General features: G+C 36.9%; 1 protein-coding gene across 3 annotated transcripts in view; it reads left to right on the forward strand.

Annotated features, from left to right (window-relative positions):
• Positions 1 to 24,008, forward strand: part of NFIA (nuclear factor I A) — a 328,904-nt gene that overhangs the window by 279,233 nt on the left and 25,663 nt on the right. For 2 of the 3 annotated variants that reach the window (XM_083360531.1, XM_083360530.1), the window contains exons 8-10: positions 3,266 to 3,444; positions 7,830 to 7,995; positions 16,013 to 16,104. In XM_083360531.1, the coding sequence (XP_083216657.1) occupies positions 3,266 to 3,444; positions 7,830 to 7,995; positions 16,013 to 16,104 (437 nt within the window). The remainder of the gene's footprint in view (positions 1 to 3,265; positions 3,445 to 7,829; positions 7,996 to 16,012; positions 16,105 to 24,008) is intronic. The other variant, XM_083360532.1, reaches the window with a different exon arrangement.

Consider the following 24,008-nt stretch of genomic DNA (forward strand, 5'->3'; position numbering starts at 1 on the left):
ATTCTAAGGTTGGCTTTTTGGAATTGCTAAAACAGATGTGGATGTTTTATTTGAATAGTTCCATTTGAGTAGGATTAAAGAACTAAACAGTTTTTACAACTTTTTGTTCATAGATTTTTATTGTTAGTTGACTATGGTTTCAAGTTGAGCTAGAAGCGGAATATTTCCGATTGATTTTAATAGTGCTGGATTGCCACCAAATTTTGAAAGCTATTTATTCAGACTTCTGTTCCCTACCTCTTCCATTGCATTATATGTAGTTCAAATTTCTTTCAAAAAACTTGACCTTTTGCCAGCATTTCTTATTTAAAAGTCTCTCTTCTTGTTCCTGATCAACACAGCTGTTGCTAGATTTAAAAGCATTTGACTTCAGCCAGCATGGTGGCTAAGCCAATTAATACTCTAATACAATCATTTCTGAAAACAAGTACTTTGGCAGAATAAAGAATGGGATATATCTTGCATAATTTGAATTGGCTCTTGCGTTGTTATAATGGTAGAAGTGACATTTTGGATCACAGTAGTCTGAAGCATCTCAAAGAAATGAGAGAGAAATATCAAAAGGAATTAATTTCAATGTTCTTTAAGTACTTTTTAACACCAGCTTTCTTAATTTTAATTGGTTCTTTAAAAATAATGCCAATAGAACATTGTTCTGGTCTCAACAGGTGGCAGCACCTGCCTGATCTTGCCCAGATTTAGAAGTTAACCAGGCCTGGCACCTGATTAGGACGTGAATGGGAACACTCCTGGAAATAGCTTGAGAGTGTAGGTTAGACTGGAGAACTGAAAATCATCCTGGGAAATGGCACCAGGAAGTCTTTAGATTGCCAGGATAACTACATGAAATACGTATGAATTTACCAGGAGCCAAGCTCAAATCAAAAGAGACCTTATACTTTAAACTCCTATTCTTTATAAGTAGATGAATCCATGTGCCATATCTTTTCTCATTAGGCTTTGAGGTGAGTAGATTTATTTTAGCCATTGCCTACACTAGTAAGGTAAAGGTTCCCCCGCACATGTGTGCTAGTCGTTTTCAACTCTAGGGGCCGGTGCTCATCTCGTTTCAAAGCCGAAGAGCCAGCGCTTGTCCGAGGACGTCTCCGTGGTCATGTGGCCGGCATGACTAGATGCCAAAGGCGCACGGAACGCTGTTACCTTCCCACCGTAGTGGTCCCTATTTTTCTACTTGCATTTTTACGTGCTTTTGAACTGCTAGGTTGGCAGAAGCTGGGACAAGTAACAGGCACTCACTCTGCTACGCGGCACTCGGGATTCGACCCGCCAAACTGCCGACCTTCTGATCGACTACACTAGGTTGACCATAATAACAAGAGCTTATCTTATTCCTGTTCTAGCATTACAGAGAACATCTTAGGTTGTTTTAAACTTCCTTTGAACCCTAAATCTTTTTCCAACATACATCAATTCTCCTCAGATTATTAAACAATTTTGCAGACTTAAAAAATTATGCTTCTAGAAAGCTAACGTGGCTGACTTAACAATGACGTCATAGTTTTTTTTTCCCCTAACAATTTAAATAAGCAATGCAGTTGAAGAGATGGAAGAAGCATGTGGGCAGATAGTTGTTTGTATACCATGGGGAAGAAGATAAAAGAACCAGGAGTAGGTTACCCACTGGCTCCGTAATATTCCGGTAACTCTTGGGATGATCGCTTGTATTGCAACTAAAATTGGGCAATAGTATTTGCCACCAAATTATGGCAGCAAGTGTCTGCTTCACTTAAACATTCTTCACTAAGGTATGATTGTCTGAAAAGAGCTTTGCTATTGACCTGGCTTCATCATCTGTATCTTTTCCAATGTGCCTTCAGCATGCTGCAGAAGTCATTATAAGACTCACAGCCTGAAGTGAGGAAATCATGGCATGGACTGAGAGACTAGTAAAGCAGGAAAGGCCCTTGGTCTATGTGAAGCTTTGCTGGACAAACAAGGAAAAGAGAATTAAATTGAGATCTCCAGCCCTGATGATTGTGGAACCAGACTTGGTTTCAGTAAATAAATTTTAGGAAGGAAGTTTGTTATCTCTTTCTAATTGTGTGTTGTCTATGTGGAACCTTAGGTTCTTTTGGCATCTTCCATAGAGTTGATTTTTGTTAAATCCTCATCTTTCTAACAAATGTTTAAATCCTGGAAGTGAGCAGTTGCCTTCTAGCAACTGTCTTAAGATTGGCTTAGCTCCAGACTCTTTAAATTTCGGTTTGGTTTTCGTTTTCTTTTCTGTAGACATCTACAGTCCTCTCGTGATGGGATCAGATGGGATGTGAGAAAGTGGTTTATAGTACAGGGATGGTTGCAGAAAGGATCTAATTTTCCAGTTGCTATTTATTCCCAGGCATGGGTTACCTCAGAATTGAAGTACTTCAGATGGAGAGACAGATTCGACCCTGAGGACACCTTTCTTATTACATACGGCCCAGTATTAAGCTATTCAATGGCACTGCTGGGACTTTAAGAGTATTTAACTTTTCCTTCCAAATTCATAACTGGCCTGTTGTTGTTTTTTGTTTGTTTTTTGCCTTGGACCAATTCAAAACAACTCACCGGCTGCTTTTTGTGTTGCAATCACTTTGCGATTTCTCAGTGACTGCACTTTTCCCTCCTTGAAGCAGTATTCCTAAAACTTACCATTTATTCATTTCTCACTTATAAGAGATAAAATACAAACATTTTGGGGTGGGGGGTGGGGGGAGGGGGAGATGCAAGAACGCAAATTATATAAAAATAATATTCTGCAGCTGAACTGAAAAAGTGACATAAAGCTGCAAGAGCATCAGTGTTATGTTACTGCCCATTTATAGCTCAAAGTAAAACTGTTCCCCGTGTGCAAACCAGAATTATGCAGAATGTCAATTAAATCAACTGTAATCTCCCAAATACATTTTTTATTGCTGGATTCATTAGATAGGCTCTTAAAGTAATGAATAGTCGTCACTTTTACCAAGGACTGCTGATTCCTTTATAAATGATAACCACTAAAAATGCAGAAGAGACATTTTAAAATCTGGCTGTATTTACACTCTGCCTTTATATTTGAAGTAAAGTAGAATTTAGTATGACACAACATATTATGAAAATCACTACTAGAAATCAGTTCTGTACTTTAGGATATATACATTTCAGAACATTTGTTTTAACGTTTCATAAGAAAGCAACATAAAAAGCGCAAAAACAGATAATTTGTTTTTATCAAATTCCAAAAATCTATTATTTATAATGTACTTTGTTTTCTTTCTTCTAGCAAGTCCACACGCAACACCATCGACTCTTCATTTTCCAACATCACCCATTATTCAACAGCCTGGGCCATACTTCTCACACCCAGCAATTCGCTATCATCCTCAGGAGACTCTGAAAGAGTTTGTCCAACTTGTCTGCCCGGACGCTGGTCAGCAGGCTGGACAGGTGGGGTTCCTAAATGTAAGGAAGCTGTTTCTACTTTTTTTCAGAAGTTTTGTTTCTATAACCATGGAATGATAAAAACAGATTTGTACACATAAGAAAATCATAGTCTTTAAGGGGCCTAAACCATCCCAAAATAAATATGTTACGTTCATGTTGATTATGATTGGAGTTAATATAATTTAAGTCATCGTTATTTGGCTACCTTGTGCCCATAATTTACACCTTCTACTTGCTAGAATTTAATCAATTTTTGCCAGTAATGAAATCTATTAAAGTTTGATGTAAGTGATTAATGCAACATACTACAGGTAATTAATTTTAATTTAATTTAATTTATTGAGATTTTTATACCGCCCTTCTCCCAAAGGGACTCAGGGCGGTTCACAGGTTCATTGTTGACTTACAACCACAGTTGAGCCCAAAAGTTATGTTGTTAAGTGAGACATTTGTTAAGTGGGTTTTGCCCCATTTTACAACCTTCCTTGTCACAGTTGTTAACTGAATCACTGCAGTTGATAAGTTAGTAACCCAGTTGTTAAGCGAATCTGGCTTCCCCATTGACTTTGCTTCTCAGAAGGTTGCATGCAAAAGGTGACCACATGACCTTGGGACACAGCAATGGTCATGAATATGAACCAGTTGCCAAGCATCTGAAATTTGATCACATGATCATGGCATTGTTGCAAAGGTCGTAACTGTGAAAACAGTCATAAGTCACATTTTTCAATGCTGTTGTAATTTTGGTCACTAAACTGTTGTAAGATGGAGACTACCTGTATATATACTAACATTTTACAATGGATCAAAGATTATAAATAAACTAACAGGTCATATTGACCTAAATGCCACTTATACAGTACCACAAAAGTCTTTAATACTATCACAAATAGCACCCAGATACCATACTCTGAATAAGCTCTCAGGACTACACCGTGAAGGAGGCATACAGGGAAATATAAAACTATCCCAGGTCTATATGTAAGCCTTGAAAACTCAAAACTACTATTATATCTTACTGAGTACATTTTACTACTTATTTGGAAAGTTGAATTGTCAAATATTGATCACATATTATCAAATTCTTCTTAGATATAAAAAAAAGCATTTTTATTAACAGATTAACAACAGACAAAACTATACTGGTTACAAAATTATTGACAACCTCTAGAAGATTTCAAAGTAGCTACCAAAAGATTTATGAGATGCTCTGGCCTTTTTCTGACATACTACTCTGCTGCTGATTAGCATCACAGAATCTGCATGACCCTGTTCCAGAATGTTTGAGGACCTGAATTGCAGCAACAGAGAAATCAAGGAACCAATATGCCGCAGAGGATTTGGGTTGCCCATAGGCAGTTTAGCGTTTCAGTGAAACTTTTAATTGCCGTGAATTGAATGGAAGCAAAAACTGCCAGTTCTCCATTTTGTGACCATGAGGAAAAAGCACATGAGGAAAAGCTTTTTTTCTTTTTTCTTTAACATTAATTTTATTTAAAATTACAATTAAACAATTAAAAACTAACACAAACTAAAAAATTCGAAGAATAAAAAGAGCAGAAACTAAACCAAAAAATAGAAAAGAAAGAAAAATAATATAGTAAAAGAAAAAAACATGCAAAGAAATGACTTTCCCCTTCTTCGCAAGTAAACAATTTTAGTAACTTACTCACCTTCTCTTAATATACAACAAATCATCTCTGTCTTCATCCCATATCCAATTTTTTATCTATAAACAAATCTTTAAATCCTAATAATTTAGCTCTGATCAAGTAAATCCATAAAGGCTTACCAGATATAGCAATATATCTATTTTAACCTTGATTAAATAAATCAAGTTTTATCTTCCTTTTTACAACAGTCTTGATCTTTACTCCTCTCAAATAATGTCCCAGAATTTGATTTCTTGTCTTTTCTTGTCTTGTCTTTTCCTTTCACACAAAATTCTTCAAAGTTTTAACAAACCTCTTTTGTATGTCCAACATCGGAGCATTATCCAAGTCAATTTCTTGCTTTGTTATTTGTAAAGTCCTTTTAGGAAAGATTCTTACAATTATTTCTAAAATCTTATTTCAAATCCATTTGGGTCTTTAGTCTGTTTGTAACTTTTACATGAAATTTAAGTCAAATCAAAATTTTAATCACCCTTTTGCTATTTATTTCAAAAGGAAAAAATAAGTCCTTAAACTTGTATTTAAAAGTTTTTTTGCTAAGGACTGAAGGAAACTCACCTGGTGCTATAGAACATTTTGTTACAAAGATTCTAATAGCAGAAACAAGCAATTTCCAAAAGAAAAGGAGGTATATAAATACAGTGTCATTTTAAAGGCACCAAATATGGTTTGAGCAACACAGCTATTCTTTGTCTCCCAGAGCTCTAAACCCACCGGAGACTACTATCCGGAGCACTCATGGACAATCCCTTCTTTGTCCATAGAGGAATTTCAATGAACAGGTATACTGACCACCTATTTGTTCCACCGTAATTGTTGGTTCCATTAAAAGACTGGAAATTCCACAAGGAAAATGGTCTTTAATGTACTTCCAAACTCCAATTTTACTTACATCTAAATCGGACCTCTCTCGCTCACAACACAAGATGTACAAAGCCTAACACTGTGGTGAATACATTTGAACTGCTCTTTGGTTCTGTTAGGAATGTTGCCTTCTCAAGCTCATTCATAAATGCTAATTATTATAGCATATGTCCAGTAGAAAAGGCTACTTTTATGTCTCAGCTGAGCAGAGGTAGTGGAAGAGACCAAGATGTTTCTCCTTTCTCTGCTGTCTGAAGCACCGCTTTCCGAATTAGTATGTGTGTGGGGAGTGATACATGCATATCAGTGTTTCTCAGTCTCAGTAACTTTAAGATGTGTGGACTTCAATTCCCAGAAATCTTCAGCCAAACTTTCTATAAACTGAACTTTACATATCTTAAAGCTGATGAGGTTGAGGAACACCGATTGATGTATATTCATACAATGGCATCCATAAGGGGCTGGAGGAAGCTAAAATAGTCAAGATCTCCACTTTTGTACATTCATGCAACATTATCATAAATACCAAAAAGCGGGGCTTCATTCACATAATTGTGATGGTCATCTTGACTTTTTGTTCTCCCCTGTCCTATATGCGTATACTCTCTTTCTCTCTAATTCTAACATCTTCTCATTGGCATCAAACAGTATTGCTAGTATTTGCATTATTATTATCCCCCATGTTGCAATCATTGCTTATTCACAACAATTTTCTGCTTATAAAGTATGTGATCATTGCCCAATAATATCTTATATATGATTTGAACTTCACATTCATGTTCAGAATAAGCGTAATTAACATGATCCCAAAAGAGAACTATTTAGTTTCTTATGACCTGATTCCAGGATTTCCAAGGTTAACTCAAACTATAGAACACTAGTAATTTTTATTAATTATTTCTGTAGAAAAATGACTCAAAACCAGCAGTTTTAAATCAGCCACATTTACTTTTTTAAAAAATGGCTTCTTGTAGCATTTTAGATTTACTTGACCAGCACTTGAACTCAGGAAGATAAAAGTCCAGTTTCTTATGGTCTGTTATATCTAGGAGCTATTATCTTCTTTCCTTATCACTGAAAAATTAAACAGTGTTCCAAAATTTTGGTTGAATTATCTTAGTTTGTTGTTAAATTTAACAATTATCTTCAGGTTACTGGAATAACATTCCATTTATATGGGCAAATGACTACCTCAGTGTATAGCCTTACCTAAAATAATATTTGGTTCTGTCACAGTAGAGTACAAGTGAAGAATAATGATGGCCAAAGTTATTTTTACTCATTATATTTCTGATAGCAGAATTTTTCTTGCTTTTAGCACTCAATTTGTAATCTACATATAATAAAAATTCCATGGGTGTTAGTATTTTAGATCCAAACCTCAGAGTTGGATCCACAGAACTACAAAGCACAGAAGAAAAATAGCTACCAGCTGTATTGCATAATTTCTTAAGAAGGTATTAAAGGTATGGAAGTTACATCAGAGAATCATGTGTGTTATGTTTGTTTTGTAGAGCTTCATTTATGCATTGCTACTTTGAGGTCTGGCTATTGTCCCTGCAGTATAAACTATATGAAAAACAATGTAAGATGTTCTTATAAATAAAAGTAAATCTCTGGTCCTGGTGACCAACCCAAATCCAATCCCACATCATTATCCTGGAACACGTATATTTGCCTTCATTCATAAGATGTTCTCTCAGGTATTCTTTAATATAAACTGAATGTATGCATTCTTTTTGATTGACATGAGTTTTCCCTGTCTATTTAAATATTTAGCCATATTATGTTTATGCTATGTGTATTTATCCCAGTCATTTGATTCCAGAAGCAATTAATGGCTCATGTTTCTTCTGTATCTGACAGCCCAATGGTAGCAGCCAAGGCAAGGTGCACAATCCATTCCTTCCCACACCAATGTTGCCACCACCGCCTCCTCCCCCAATGGCTAGGCCTGTGCCCCTTCCAGTGCCAGACACAAAGCCTCCAACCACATCGACAGAAGGAGGTGCCGCCTCTCCCACATCACCGAGTAAGTAGAGAGCCAGAAGGAGGAAACAAGAGGCTGACATGGTTTGAGAAAGATTTATGTTTTCATAGTTCCGTAAAATGAAGCCTAAATTGAATTAAAACATTCCTCTCAATAAGTACATCAACTAATGATTTAATGAGGAAAAAAATGACTGTGCAAATAAGCAATGGAAGATTTCTGCAAAATAGTGTATTTTTTGAGGGGAGAAGAGTTGCAAGCAATATGATATATATGCAGTATGTCTGATTCTTATTAATATCACATGCCTTCAATTAAAAGTGCATAAGCTTTTTTTTCCTTGTCAAGATTTGTCATTGTTTTACAATTTTCAACAATGCAGAAACATCTCATGCCCAATTTTGCTAATATTTTATAGTGATCGCCAGGATGCATCTCTGGTCTAGTGGTCATTCTGTGGCCTAATGCTTTACAGCTTCCAAAGGGGAGAGGAAATTTTTTTGGTGATTTGTGGTCTTTACTTTGAGAGCAGCAAAGCACAAAAATCCTATTGACACTGTATACATACCATCAGACTAAGAAGAAATGAAATTAGTAATAAGTCATTGCAACAGTATTACCAAAAGAAGGAACAAATTTGGAAAGAAATTGTCATTCATTGGAAACTAGTTTCGAAGCATCTTTAAAAGTACCACCCACAAGCAAACATCTCTGGGCAAAAAGTCTTAAGATCTCATTGGTGATTTAGCTGTTGTTTGGTCTACAGTAATATTCTTTGTTCTAGTTCATTGCAAAGAAGCCATTTTTAGCAGTGTGAAGCCAATAAATGAATAAACGAATGAGCAAAGACATAAACTGCCATCTTGTCTTTGAAAGCTTAAGACTTTGGCATACCATATCACACTGATGCTCTAATCTGTTTAGGCCCATATGTAGGAATAAAAATATTTCACATTTAGACAACCACTTTTTCTTCTCTGAAAGAGGTAAAAACATGCTAATAAAAAGAAGACTTTAAAGAGCACTGATTGAATTAAGTTAAGTACCCATCTTGATAATTAAGAAGGTAACAGTCACTTTATTCAAGGCTATTAATAAAATGATAACTAGATTTAAAGGCCTTTTAGCCTTTACTATCACTACCATAATGTTGATAGTTTGTAGATTCAGCACATCCACTTTGTCTTACTCACTCATGACAGACTATTTGACTGAAATAAGATAATGATATAAAATGCTTTGTAAGTTCCAAATGCTGTATTAAAAAAGAACGTTGCTACGTTCACTCTGACAAGTGAAAGTAAAGTAAAAGTACTGGTTTCAGTACAATGTAGTGTACAATGTACAGTGTAAAAGTACATTGCATGAAGGAAACATATATTTTATGACTTGATTTTTCACACCTTTTATTTCTGCTTCTGGCCTGTAAGACAAAGGGTTGTTGAAACACAACAAATTGCATTCCTAATTGTTTCTTCTTTGTTTTTTTTTAAGATTTCATTAAACGCATTTCAAAAGAAGGGTCACAGCTGCTGTGTGCCTAAATCTTTGATTTAAACTAGATTAAATAAAAGTGAAATTTCCTGATTGCTGGATTTGTTAATCCTCCCAGAGATTTATAACTTGTATAGCTATGGAATCTGAAACATGACTGTAGGCAGTTTCACAGTTAGCCTCCTGAAAGCTCAGATGGGAACTTCCCACAATCACAAATAGGTGATAAATTATTATTTGGAAAAAATGAATGGTATGCCATAGTAGATGAATCTTACATTAAAACAAGGTGAGTAGTTGAACTGGCTGGCTTTGGAGGATTATTTTTCATATTTCTTCTGTCAGGTTCTTGTCCGCGTCTGTAGTACAGCATCTGTAGAAGATCAAATATTATTACCAATCATATAAGAATAGCAGCCCTGCTTGTATCATCCATGCCATCCTCTTTGGAAAGATGAAAATGCATGCTGTATTAGGTTAAAGCTGCCTGGGAGTTTGCTTTGTTGACTATATTTCTTTGAGAGTAATAATTATTTCAGAAAAAAAAGGAATTTTAAGACTACCCTTTTGTGCCACAGGAAATGAAAAACAAGTCACAAGTTCCATGTTTTGGTACATTGAATTAGAACTTCTGGTTCGGTGTTTCAGCTCTAATGCGTAACATCTCTAAAACATTAATCATTCCCAGATACACTATCTGGGACCAAGCAACTGGAGATAATGTCTGTTACATTTCAGATATTTGGAAGGGCAAATATGTAAGAATAATAGCAACAAGAACAACTATTATTTCAGATCAGCATTTTTCATTTCTTAAGGGCTTCTCTAAAATAGATTATTTGATGGTTGAAATATTGCCTAATGGCAATGAGCGTGGCATTCAGGGGATGTTAAGAGAGTGTGAAGTGTCTTACTTTCTTTTTTGTTGTCTGTCTATATTTCTGTCATTCATTCACCATAAACACCGTACTCTTCTGCATCGTGACCTCACGCATGCAGATTCTGTGGTTTTGCTCTCTAAATAGAATCTGAAACATAGTGGATAAATAAGAATACTGAGAAAAAAGTACAGAGTAAAAGGGTACAGAGATGAGCAACAAAAATGATTAGGGGACTGGAGGATAAAACATATAAAGAACAGTTGCTGGAATTAGATACGTTTAGTTTAATGAAGAGAAGGATGAGGGGTGACATGATAGCAGTGTTCCAATATCTCAGGGGCTGCCACAAAGAAGAGGGAGTCAAGCTATTCTCCAAAGTACCTGAAGGAAGCAATGCATGGAAATTAATCAAGGAGAGAAGCAACCTAGAACTAAGGAGAAACTTCCTGACAGTTAGAACAATTAATCAGTGGAACAACCTGCCTCCTGAAGCTGTGAATGCTCCGACACTGGAAGTTTTTAAGAAGAGATTGTACAACCATTTGTCTCAAATGGTATAGGGTTTCCTGCCTTAGCAGGGGGTTGAACTAGAAGACCTCCAAGGTCCCTTCCAACTCTATTATTATTCATTTAGATCAGTTTTTTCAAACCTGGGCTTCAACACCCAGAATTCCCTAACCAGCATTACCAGAATTCTATGGTAAAAGTCCGCACAAGTGAAAGTTGCCAAGTTTGAAAAACACTGATTTAGAAGTGTCAAAGTTGCTACTAAGTTAATAACTGTATTAGAGATGTTTTGGAACCATTCAGTCTGCATTTATTTCAAAATGGGACTGACTGCTTGCAGTATTAGGAAAAAGATTTACAAATATGAACTTCAAGATTGACACACAGTGTATAGAATTGGATTTAAATATTTGGAAACACAAATAAATAGGAATTTTGTTGATGATGCATAAATAAGAAGTAACCATTATTATATTACATTATAAGAAAAGGATATTTCAGATTTGATGTGATGAGCTTCAGCTGGCTTGTTTAGAAGCTAATTAGTAAACAGCTAATTTTTTAGCACAAAAATTATGTTTCACTCATATCCTTTCTACATGTAGTAAGTTGCTTTGATAATGTTACAGATAGCTTTTAACACAAAGATGTAAGAACATAGGGTATTATCTGCACAGGTCATATTGTTTGTTCATTTAACCAGTATGACTGATTTTGTGTATCCAAAACTTGAGCAGAAGACTTTTCATAAAATGACATAATATCTAAGAATTTTTACACTATGTATGTATATAGGTGGGGGATGGGTGCATACATTACACAATTCTTATGGTCATGCTTTTTATGATGGTGCTTGCTGAAATATATTGTTTATTTCTGATTATTTTTTTCCAATGAGAAGCTCACTTAAATTCCTGACTGATCCCTACCTATATATTCTATTTCTTTGAGTTACATAGTAGTTTTATGAGAGATCATTACTTTGAATATCTAATTGATGCCATTAACTGTGTTTTTAGGACACTGGAATAATACACAAAGCCCCAGTCTTCATACAGTAGATAGTTTTTACTTTTTTAAACAAGAATTTATATACTTACTTGAGGAAAAAGGTTTTATTCTATATTATTCACAAATTATTATTCTAAAATCTGAAATATTACTTGTAATAATTACTTGCAACAGTATCATATACAGGGCTTCTTATATATGATCTATTTAGTTGATAGATTAGTGTGAAAATGTCCAACATAGTTCATTGTAAAAATGTTGTGTACATTTGTATTTGAATAGTATGAAGCGTTGAAAAACAGCAAAAAATAAACGAATTAGTGACTCTAATTCGTAAATCTGCTAAAAACGTACTACAATGGTACATTAAAAAAATCCCTCTAAAAGTAAAGAGGATGCTCATGTATTAAAAATTAAATGTGCATATATCAGGGAAAGCTATACATGTGCATTAGTGCAGTTGATTGGAGTTTTGGCATTTTAGAATCTGTGTTAATTTGCTGTCCAATCTGATATTGTTGGAAGGGAAGGGAAGAGGAAGGAAGGAAGGAAGGAAGGAAGGAAGGAAGGAAGGAAGGAAGGAAGGAAGGAAGGAAGGAAGGAAGGAAGGAAGGGATCACAAGTATAATTTTTATTTTTATTAATGCTTTGGGTTCCAAAACTTTGTTTTTTTCCCCTTTTATAAATGGCCATGACCATTATAACACCAATTTTATGAATATGCAAGTCTCTTATGGCAGCTGCTTTCTGATTGTAACCACGGTGTGTTTCCAAAATTATATGTATAAGAACCCTAACTCATCAACAAAAATAAATTCCTTTGCCTTCTCTAGCAAAATACATGTTTCTACCAGAGTTGGTACCAAAATAGGGCACCCTGGGAAGGCAGCAAAGGCACATGAAATGAATCCTTTGATCTGCTGAATTCAAGTCATCTTTGTAGTCAAGGAGCCCTCACTATCAAGTTCCTCAACTGTTTTCCCTCAGATAAATCAGTGGAAGAGGAGAGGGGGGGAAAAGCTCCCCAATTGACAATCATGAAGAAGGTCTGTCTATTCTCATTTTGTTACGCCCAGGGGTAGGCAACCTTGGCTCTTTTATGACTCGTGGACTTCAACTCCCAGAATAAAAGAGCCAAGGTTGCCTACCCCTGCCCAACCCCTTAGCAGAACAACAGTCTGTGGAAGAGAAGGCTGCTTAGAAAAACTGGGCTGCCTTCTTCCCCTCCTATTTATTTCTTTTCCCCAGTATCAACACAACAGAGTTGACAATAAAGCTACAACCTTGAAAAAGGTACAGGAGGGAGAACAGAGGAGATGTGTGCTTTAGAAGCTCTGCAGCCATCAGGAAACAGAAAAGCAGCAGAAAAAAAGGGAGTAGATTGTGGAGAGGAAAAAAAATTGTAGAGCCACAGCAAAGCAAAGCGGGACATAGAAAGGTACAAGTACACATAGTTCTCGACTTACAACGACAATTGAGCCCAAAATTTCTGCTGCTGAGTGACACAGTCGTTAAGTGAATTTTTACCCATTTTACGACTTTTCTTACCAAAGTTGTTAAGTGAATCACTACAGTGGTTAACTTAGTAACATGATTGTTAAGTGAATCTGACTTCCCCATTGACTTTGCTTGTCAGAAGGTCGCAAAAGGGAATCACATGACCCCAGGACACTGTGCAACTGTCATAAATATGAATCAGCTGCCAGGTGCCTGAATTTTGATCACGTGACCATGGGGATGCGGCAAAGGTTGTACGTGTGAAAAAACGGTCATAAGTCACTTTTCAGTGCCACTTTGAACGGTCACTAAATGAACTGTTGTAAGTCGAAGACTGCCTGTACTCTATACTGGCCAATAATAGAGAAGGAAAAACAACATTAGAAATCTCAGAAGTATTAACGCAGAAGGTGGAAGAGCTTGGTAATAGTAAAGAGGCAATGTTGTAATAGAATAGTCATAGGTAAAGGTAAAGGTTCCCCCACACATGCATGTTACTCATTTCCGACTCTAGGGGCCGGTGCAACATCTCCTTTTCTAAGCTGAAGAGCCAGCGCTTGTCCGAGGACATCTCCATGGTCATGTGGCCGGCATGACTAGATGCTAAAGGCGCACGGAATGCTGTTACCGTATTTTCCGACGTATAAGACGACTTTTTAACCCATGAAAATCACCTCAAAAGTTGGGGGGTCGTCTTATACGCCCAGTCGTCTTATACGCCGGAAAATCAGCGAGCCCGGGAAGGCACGCCCTCCCCTCTCACTGTGGAGGAAGCAGGGCAGGCTGGCGTCTGGCGGGAGCCGGCAGGGCAGTCCTGCGCACGGGCGCACTCCCCAGCTGTTAAAGAGCACTCCTTAGCAGCCGGGGAGTGCGCGCGTGCGCAGGACTGCCCTGCCGGCTCCCGCCCGACGCTCTTCCCTCTTGAGGCAGCATCGCTCCCCGGCTCCTAAGGAGTCCTCAGGGATGCTGCCTCAAGAGGGAAGGACTGCCCTGCCGGCTTCCGCCCGACAGCTCCGCCGATGCTGCTTCAAGAGGGAAGAGCGTGAGGCGCCTGCCATGCTTTAGAACTGCTAGGTTGGCAGAAGCTGGGACAAGTAACAGGCGCTCACTCTGTTACACGGCACTCGGGATTCGACCCGCCAAACTGCCGACCATCTGATCGACAAGCTCAGCTTCCTAACCCACTGAGCCACTGCGTCCCACTTTAGAATAGTCATAGAATTAAATAAATAAAGTATATTAAATAAAGTATAGAGGGAATATTTAATAGAAATTGAATATAGAAATATATATAGAATATAGAAATTGAATAATAATATAGTAAAGGTTTATAACAGTAATTATCATAATAATATAGAAATAAGAGCAATAGAACAGAATATAAGATGGCAACAATCAAAAGCATTGATATTTCACTTGTGTATCTTGAGGTGTTTTTTTTCAAAGTAAGATATCTCCCCAAAACCTATGGGGATATATATAGAAAAACAACAACCTATGCAGCCTCCAGTGCTTTTTATCGTTCTTCTGACTCTGGAGCAGTCTAGGTAGGCATAGTTTAAAAAAGAATCCTTGATACAGTCAGTAAAGTTTTATAAATCAGAAACAATCTTCTTCCGTACTACCATATTTAGATTTGCTGTGCCTGCTGCAGTGAATCAGATTTTGATCATAAACTAGTTGATAATAGAGGTGGTATAGTCCTAGCCCCAAATCATGTGCAATAATAATTAGAGAGCCAGGAATATTTGCATTTTTTAAATTTTAAAAATTGCCAGTAATGGAGCCAAAATTCACTAGTAAGGATAATAAAGGTAAAGGTAAAGTTTCCCCCGCACATGCATGCTAGTCGTTTCCGACTCTAGGGGCCGGTGCTCATCTCCGTTTCAAAGCCAAAGAGCCAGCGCTTGTCTGAGGATGTCTCCGTGGTCATGTGGCGGGCATGACTAGATGCCAAAGGCACACGGAACGCTGTTACCTTCCCACCGTAGTGGTCCCTATTTTTCTACTTGCATTTTTACGTGCTTTCGAACTGCTAGGTTGGCAGAAGCTGGGACGAGTAACAGGCGCTCACTCTGTTACGCGGCACTCGGGATTCAACCCGCCAAACTGCCGACCTTCCGATCGACAAGCTCAGCGTCCTAACCCACTGAGCCACCGCGTCCCTTTCAGTAAGGATAATAGCTTTACATAAATGCCGTTTTCTATACGTGCCTATTTAAAAAACACACTCACAATTTATTGTATTATGCTTATGAGCCATTCATCTTATTACTTTTGAACATAAGCAATTCACAACTTGTTCTGAACTTAGACTAATTTAAAGCACTGGTCACTCAAACATATTATTGCAGTCCCCAAGACTTCTTGCCTAGGGATGTTTGTACAACAAAAGCAGTTTGAATTAACTTTCCATGCTTAGCTCCAAATACATAGCTTTAGTTGACATTATAAAGCAAGATACTCTTCCGTTGCCCACTGATGTCCGTATTTATTTCTCCATCTTTCAAAATCCAGTTGTCCTAAGTCAGATGCTTGAGCCTTACAATGTGACTCCATTTTCATATTCAACATTTGTTTGGGTGGCTCTGAGATCAGTGTTGTTGTTGTTGTTGTTTGTTTGTGATCTAGTGCTGCTTCCTGAACGCATGTGTCCCTTCCCTTCACAGCCTATTCAACACCCAGCACCTCCCCTGCAAATCGATTCGTCAGTGTTGGACCACGGGATCCAAGCTTTGTAAATATCCCTCAACAGACACAGGTGGGATGCTTTCAACTTCCATTCTGTTTGCCATGCTGTTTGTTAACAACTTTGTTGTTCTTTAGTGTTGCTTTGGCAAGTGATTTGTGTCTCTCCATCAGTCAGTTCATCTTCACAGTTTGAATATTAGTGAAATGTCACTTCTGGCAGTTTTTTTTTTTTTTTGAGAAATTCTCACAGCAATAGTGTGGTTTTTCCCCCCCAGAGTTATTTCCTCTTTCTTTTCTGACAATCTTCTGCTGTAAAGATAGTCAAATGACTACAGGCAGTCCTCGACTTACAGCAGTTCATTTAGTGACCGTTCAAAGTTATAAAGGCACTGAAAAAGTGACTTATGGCCATTTTTCACACTTATGACTGTTGCAGCTTTCCCTTGGTCACATGATCAAAATTCAGATGCTTGGCAACTGACTCATAGTTATGACGGTTGCAGTGTCCCGGGCTCATGTGATTCCCCTTTTGTGACCTGACAAGCCAAATCAATGGGAAAGCCAGATTCACTTAACAATCGTGTTACTAACTTAACAACTACAATGATTCACTTAACAACGGTGGCAAGAAAATTTGTAAAATGGGTCAAAACTCACTTAACAAATATTTCGCCTAGCAACATAAATTTGGGGCTCAATTGTAATTGTACGTCGAGGACTACCTGTACTTTCAGCTCAGGATATTTTTAATGTTTCATTCTGTGCACTGACATCACATGACAAACATCAGCCTTGGTGGAGCAGTGGGCTAATGCCTCCTTAAGTAACACCAGCTGCCTGCAATTAGTGCAGGTTCACGTCCCACCAGGCTCAAGGTTGACTCAGCCTTCCATCCTTCCGAGGTAGGTAAAATGAGGACCCAGATTGTTGGGGGCAATAAGCTGACTTTGTAATAATGCCGCTGGGTGTGTGTGTGAAAGCCCTAATAAGCAGGCATATACATAGAATGAAGGCTACTGCTAAAGCTTGTAAGCCGCCCTGAGTCTTCGGAGAAGGGCGGGATATAAATGGAATTAAAATAAAAATAAAAAAAATTTATAAGAAATGCTGTGCCTTATATGCATTTCATGTAACTGCAAGTAGAAAGTCCAGTCCGATTTTGGCAATTAGCAACTGTATTTACCAATTAATTCAAATTTAAATCTAATTTTTCATATGATAAGCTGAAAAGAAAAAAAGAAAGTCTCCTGTGAATCAGCTTTAACACCTGCTAAAAGGCAACAGCCCTTGGATTTTCTACTGGTCTCCCAAATGTTAACAAGATCTGATCCTGCTTTATTTGCTTTGACTTTAGCCAAAGTCAGACATAGTTACTCTGGAAATAGTCCAAATAAGTGGAACATACTTTTTGTTCATATGTTTAATATTAGAGTGTAAGTTTGTCAGTTCAGTTAATCTCCAATCAGGATAGATAATATTCAAGGCAGTTGCTAAAGGCTTTGATCACTGTGTGGATCAAAAATACATTGAATGCCATAGAGCAAAGAATCCAGAATGAAATAGGCAATCATATTATACTGTACTGCATGCTTGAGATGCGTGATTTCTCCATTGCAGAGAAAAGCATGCAATTTCAAACAAACCATCCACCTTGCTATGCTTGTTCAATGGTTTTAAAAAAAGCAAACAAGCCACAAACAGCTCTTCTAAAATGCATTCATCCTGAAGAGTGGCATCTGGTATTTTCTAATATATCTGTTACCTGTAACAATTTGACCACTGTATGGAATTGTAAAAGCTGCAGTATGTTATGAATTGCCTATGCTTAAATGAGATTAATATCTTCAGTAAGAATGGCACCTAATTAAATGTGGAATGCTGCTAGCATGCTGTGTAGGTCGCCATGATATTTAGCTCATGAGGAGAGTAAAAAGTCTCATGGAAAGCAAATACTTCTGACCTGACTGAAACACTCCTTTTTTGGTCCATGCAGCCGATGCAGAGAATGTATTGATTATCCTAATTCCATTAGCCCTTTATTCTGTGAGTTCATAATGACTGATAAAGTAGTTCTCGTTGAAGTTACTGTTGAGCAGATACCTTTAGCCTTGCACCATTAGTCTAGTTAAGAAACGGATAACTGAAAGTGGGCATGTCTATCCAATACATAAGCACATTTGTTAATTAAGTGCTTACTGTCCTGATCCTGCCAAATTCATTGCTCACATATTTTGCAGTGCACGGACTTTGGTGTACCACTCAAATGCTGAGTGCAGCTTCCAGCTGTAAAAAGGTCGTATGTCCTTGGCTGGAGTAATTTTGTTCTAGATTAGCCACAACCCTTGACCTGCTTTGTCACGAAGAAAAAGCACCAACTAGAACTAAAAGACTTATACCTGTAGTATATGAGAAAGGCTGAATGGATACTATTAAATTCAATCAAAGCAAGGGGGCAAAGTTAAAACTTTTCTAAATGACCTCACATTCTAAGGTCTTCTTTTAAAAAATAAAATAAAAAAAATACTGTATCTAAGGAATAACTTACTTTTATTTAGAACCTAATAATATGGAACCAAAGTTAAACTTACTTTATTTGCCATCTCTCAAGAGGTGTTCAGTTATATTACTTAATAATATTCAACATACTATTGAAAACAAATAACAGATTATTGGGATTCTACAAATAGAGAAAAGAAGAAAATCCCAAAAATATGAATAATATCCTTTGTAGCTTAGAGAACACAGTTCCTTCAGAAAAGATAAGATTAAAAATTGCCTTCAAAGACTTGTTTCTTAGCATAGAACACAATTTTTAAAATAAAAAAAAATCCCTGGACCATCATCCTGGGTTCAATCAATATTAATTTAACCTTAGTGATGTTTAGCTCATTTGACTTTTATTGTACAAATGATACCACTTAATGGACAATCTTTTGCATTCCTATGAAAAATACAGAAATTGAAATTAACTTTTTAAAACAAATTTATGTACACTGTATAATTTTAGATGTTTTTATCAAAATGCGCATTTTATTAGTCTTTCCTGGTTTTGCTCTTGAATTTTCCTTTGTAAAGCAAAGTGATTTAAATGATTAAATTTGTTTATCCGTATGCCTTTCTTTCAGACGGTCCCTTTTCAGGTTTGTCCTTATGGTTGCCATATCGATAACTTAACATGCCATAATTGTGAAGAAAGAAAAGAATCAGTTGCATTATTTATAAAAATTTTCCTGTGCAGTGTTTTAAAAGTCAAGAACAAGAGAGTGCTGGTTTTATTTGGCAATTATAATTTTAAAATAATAATTAAGCATTGGGACATGCTCAGTCCAGTGTGAAGAGTTGCTTGTGTATAACAGCTCACAACCAAGTTGTAGACCTTGTCATCAACTATTGGATAACATACTGAATAATCTCTCTCCTAGTTTAAGGATCATCGCCAGATCTCAAATAGAGATCTGCAACAAGATTCAATATTTTGCAATCATACGCCATGCAGCTAATTGCCACAGTTTGCACCTGAAAACTGGGCTTGTGTATCTTTCAGTGTGATCCACAAAACAATCAATGTGTCTCTGAGCCTGTTACAGGTACAGCATATTTTTACAAAGATACTGTGAGTCACCCTTTGGAGATGAACTTGTTTTTTAATTAGTTTGTGGCAATTGGACACAATAAACAAGAACAGTCAATTTAAGCAATAAGGCAATCAATAGTCACCCAACAGCAGCAATTAGCTAGAATATAGAAAAAGGCAATATCGTATCATATTCACAAATCCTGTGAGCTGCCCTCAGTGATGAAGTCAATACTTTTCACAACTCAAAATGAGAGCGCTGTTGGCTTTTGAAGTGATTTCTCCATTTGCAGTCTTCAGTAAGAGCTCTTCTTTATAGCTGCATAGATGGAAGTGGTTAAATTGTGTTGGATTTCAAGCCTCTGCACCACAAGGTCACAGAAAGTACATCAGCTATTCAGGGAAATATTTTAACTCTTTGAGGCCTATTTCCATTAGTTAAGTAGCAGAAAAGCAGCCTACATTTCTGTACTTCCATAGTTCCAGCTCCCTTGAAGCACCTCTAATTCAAAGGCTGTAACAAGAACACAATTCACTTACTTTTACATTGAAACCATTTCTTTTTTAGTCTAAGGAATTCTATTAATATTGGGAGGAGTTTTAAAGTGAGTTGTTTAAAGCTACAGTTCTGAAGCCAGTTATACAATAGTTTATAAACCCTATGCAAATTTATTTAAAACTGCATCTCAATGAACTCAGTTCTGCTTCTGGACAAGAATATCTTGTTAATAATTCCATGGTGTTAATTCCCACAACGGGGTTTCAATTGTTTTGTTTTGTTTTATTTTATTCTTTTGAGTAGCTATCAAAAGAATCTTTATCTGCTTTGGCCTAGTCTTTAACAGGTTCACTTTAAATTCACTAGAAGTACATTATTTGTTTCAGGAAGTAACAAAAAATAAGCATGATTGGATAGAGTACAATCATTCTAAAATGAATGTCTCTGGACTAACTTATTTAAACTTATTTTAAAAAAAATCTCGGAACTTAAAGACAAAAATAGTAGGTGCTATTAAAGTTCAGGTTTAGTATTCTCAAGAACGAAATTGTTTATTTATAAATTATGAAAACAATTGAAAATGATATTTTGTTACTATCTTAAAATCTGGACATTTGAACTTTATTGTCCCTCTTACCCTACACTTTGTGCAATAAATGATTATGATGATTTTCCCCAATCTCGCCCCTTTACAGATATGTTTATGATCTACAACTTCTATGATTCTCTGCCTATAAAGCCAATGTTGTTGACTGATGGGAGTGGTGGCCCAATACGGCTGCTGGATTCTTTTGGGAAGATTTACACTGTGGCCTTTCTATGTAGGGAAAGCTACAATGTAAATGCGTTAATTGACTGAATTAAAATGTTTAATATGTAACTGAACTTTTTTACTTTCTTTCAAGATAATAGTCCTTTTTTAAATAAAAGGCTTGTACATTTGTAAAGATGTACAAATGCCATCCTATTTGTACCCTGTGGCGGCAGACATCTGCTGAAAATAGTCAGTTCCCTTTCTTTGATATCTAATATTAGGGACTCAAGTGATATTAGATACGCTGTGATTTCTTTATGGCAACTCCAGCTCTCATATCATTAGTTCTAGGAACTGCTAATCCATGCCACTCAGTAAAGCGAAAGCTAAAACTTGCTTCCCTTGTCAGCTTTCATTCGGAGTAGTGATTCTGATAGGCGGGACAGCATAGATGCTTTGCTTGCTATCATACTAGTGTGCTGAAGGACCCATGGGGAAAGCATACAACTTTATTTCTATTTCCTGCTCTTTTTAAGATCTAAAATGAAAATAAGCAAGAGTTATAGGCAAGTCCTTCTAACTGTGGGCGTCAGTGTGCTTGCTTTCTCAGTGTGATACTGCTTTCTAATTTAGAAATGACATCTTTGGAATTTGAAGGAAATTGTGTCCAGTTTGCATAGGGAAGAAGTTACTAGTCATGAATATCTTTGGAAATATGGCTCCTCCCAGAAAATCTTTGACAGTAGTAACTTCTAGGTTTGAGCTAAAACCTTAAGTTTTACTTTTTTAATATAGTAATTTTTCATATTTTGATGTGTTTCATTTCAGATAGATTGGGGTTAATTTAACTGTTGATAGATCAGTTGTGCAAATTATCCATTTCTTGACTACATTTACGCATACACTTGCAGACTCACCTTGCTTTATGTATTGTTAAACATTTCCTATTTATTCTGTTTTTCAGAGAACATTGCTAATACAGTTAAAAAGAGAAAGAGATAATCCCTGCCCTCGGTCTTACTAATTAAAAGGGAAATAAGCAGGACGGGTGAAGGGGTGGATTTGGGAGGAAAGCAGTTCTATCCTTCAAGGCCAGAGCAAAGGAGAAAGTAATCAACCAGGATTTAAATCATGTCAGCCATGATTTAAATTGTTTTTTAAGCTTCTGATTCTGAAATTTGATTTGGAAACTGATTCTATTCATCTGTCTTCAACTCCTACAGAATTAATCTTCACACACACACACACACACATGCACACACTGTAGTTTCTCCTTTAAAGCGGGGAATAAAGCTTTGCTTGATAAAGGAGAACAATTCTCTAATGATCAGTCTACAACAGTGTTTCTCATCCGCAGTGTTTCTCATGTGTGGAATCTTTGAGTTGGAAGTCCAAACATCTTAAAGTTGCTGTTGCTCAGGTCAAGAAACACTGTCTAGAACAGGCATGTCAAACTCGCAACGTCACGTGACGTCGCACGACGTCTCGGAACTTTTTCCCATTGCCGAAAAATGGGATGGGTGCGGTTTCTCCGTGACGCTCTGGCCCACGGGCCGGCAGTTTGACACCCCTGGTCTAGAAGAAAATGCTTCAGATAAACTGACCCTGCCTAGGAAGAAAAGGAGCTAGATTCACAGGGGAGTCAAAATAACCATTATTGGCCTTATTTCAAAGTAGTCGTGAATCACACTATTGAAAGTATTAAGAAATTATCTAAAAAGTTAAATCATGGCAACTGGACCAAAATTTGTTAATCTGAGACATTTTGCTCATTCAAGCAACTTCATCAGTCAAAATTAAAAAAGAGAGATAGGCAGAATCAGAGAGTCATTGGAATGTACCAACTCTTGCCATTTATTTTATTTATTTTATTTATTTATTTGATTTATATACCGCCCTTCTCCCGAAGGACTCAGGGCAGTGTACAGGGCAATAAAAATAAGAATACAGGATACAAGATTTAAAGTTAAATGATTGTGCCCAATGTAGTAAGTTAGTTAAAAACAATGTTAAAACCCCAAACCCATCAGACCAGGCCGGCTTGTTCAAATAGATAAGTTTTTACATCATGCCGGAAGGAGCGAAGGTCGGGGGACATCCGTAGTTCAGCCGGTAAGCAGTTCTAAAGGACTGGTGCGCCCACCGAGAACGCTCTCCTCATGGGGGTCACCAGTCGACATTCTCTGACCGGTGGTACCCTGAGGAGGCCCTCTCTGTGAGAGCGTACAGGACAGAGGGAAGTTGACGCCGGCAGTAGGTGCTCCCGTAGGTAATCCGGACCCATGCCATGTAGGGCTTTATATGTCATCACCAGCACCTTGAATCTCACCCGGAAGGCAACTGGAAGCCAATGCAGCTCACCCAACTCACCCAACTTCAGGGGTTTCTCTACGAGCTGTATTGCAATATGTCAATGCATACTCAATCATCCAGACCAAAAGTATCTAAAAGGTTAAATCATGGCAACTGTACCCAAACTGAGTCTTCATTGATGTATTGCAATACATTGTGGGGAGAAACCCTTGAAGGTGGTATGGCAAGAGTTGGTACATTCCAAAGATTCTCTGACGCTCTGCCTATCTAATATTTTATTTTGACTGATGAAGTTGCTTCGATGAGCAACAAATTAACACATTTTGGTCCGGTTGCTACCTTTTAGATATTTTTAGATACCTGGATGATCAGGTTTTCATTGACATAACAAGTACATTTCAATCTCTTCCTACAACCTTAGCTGGGAATTTCCTTCACTAAAACATCTATTGGTGAGCATTTCCAGTTTCATTGGAATCTGTTTGTAACACATATATACAGTATAGCTTTCTAAAACCAGTAGTGCTAAATCTTATATTTTTAATCTATTAATTTTAAAAGTCTCTAACTTACTTATAAGACCTGTCATTTATTTGTTTGGTTTTTATACACATAGGCTTTTTTTCAAGATTGGTGCTCTAAACATTCATTTGATTTGTGAAAGTTAGCAAATTAGTAAATACGATAAATGTGCTATAGAGATTTCTGTTTTGCTAAGTAATTTTTTCTGCAGACTGTATAAATTTCCTTTATATAAACAGATACTTAGCAAGACAATTCTGCATTATTGCACTCAACTTTTTATGCAAAACTATTGCAAATAATTTAAGTGTT

This window comes from Vipera ursinii (assembly GCF_947247035.1).
Source record: "Vipera ursinii genome assembly, chromosome: 3".
Classification (NCBI taxonomy): Eukaryota; Metazoa; Chordata; class Lepidosauria; order Squamata; family Viperidae; genus Vipera; species Vipera ursinii.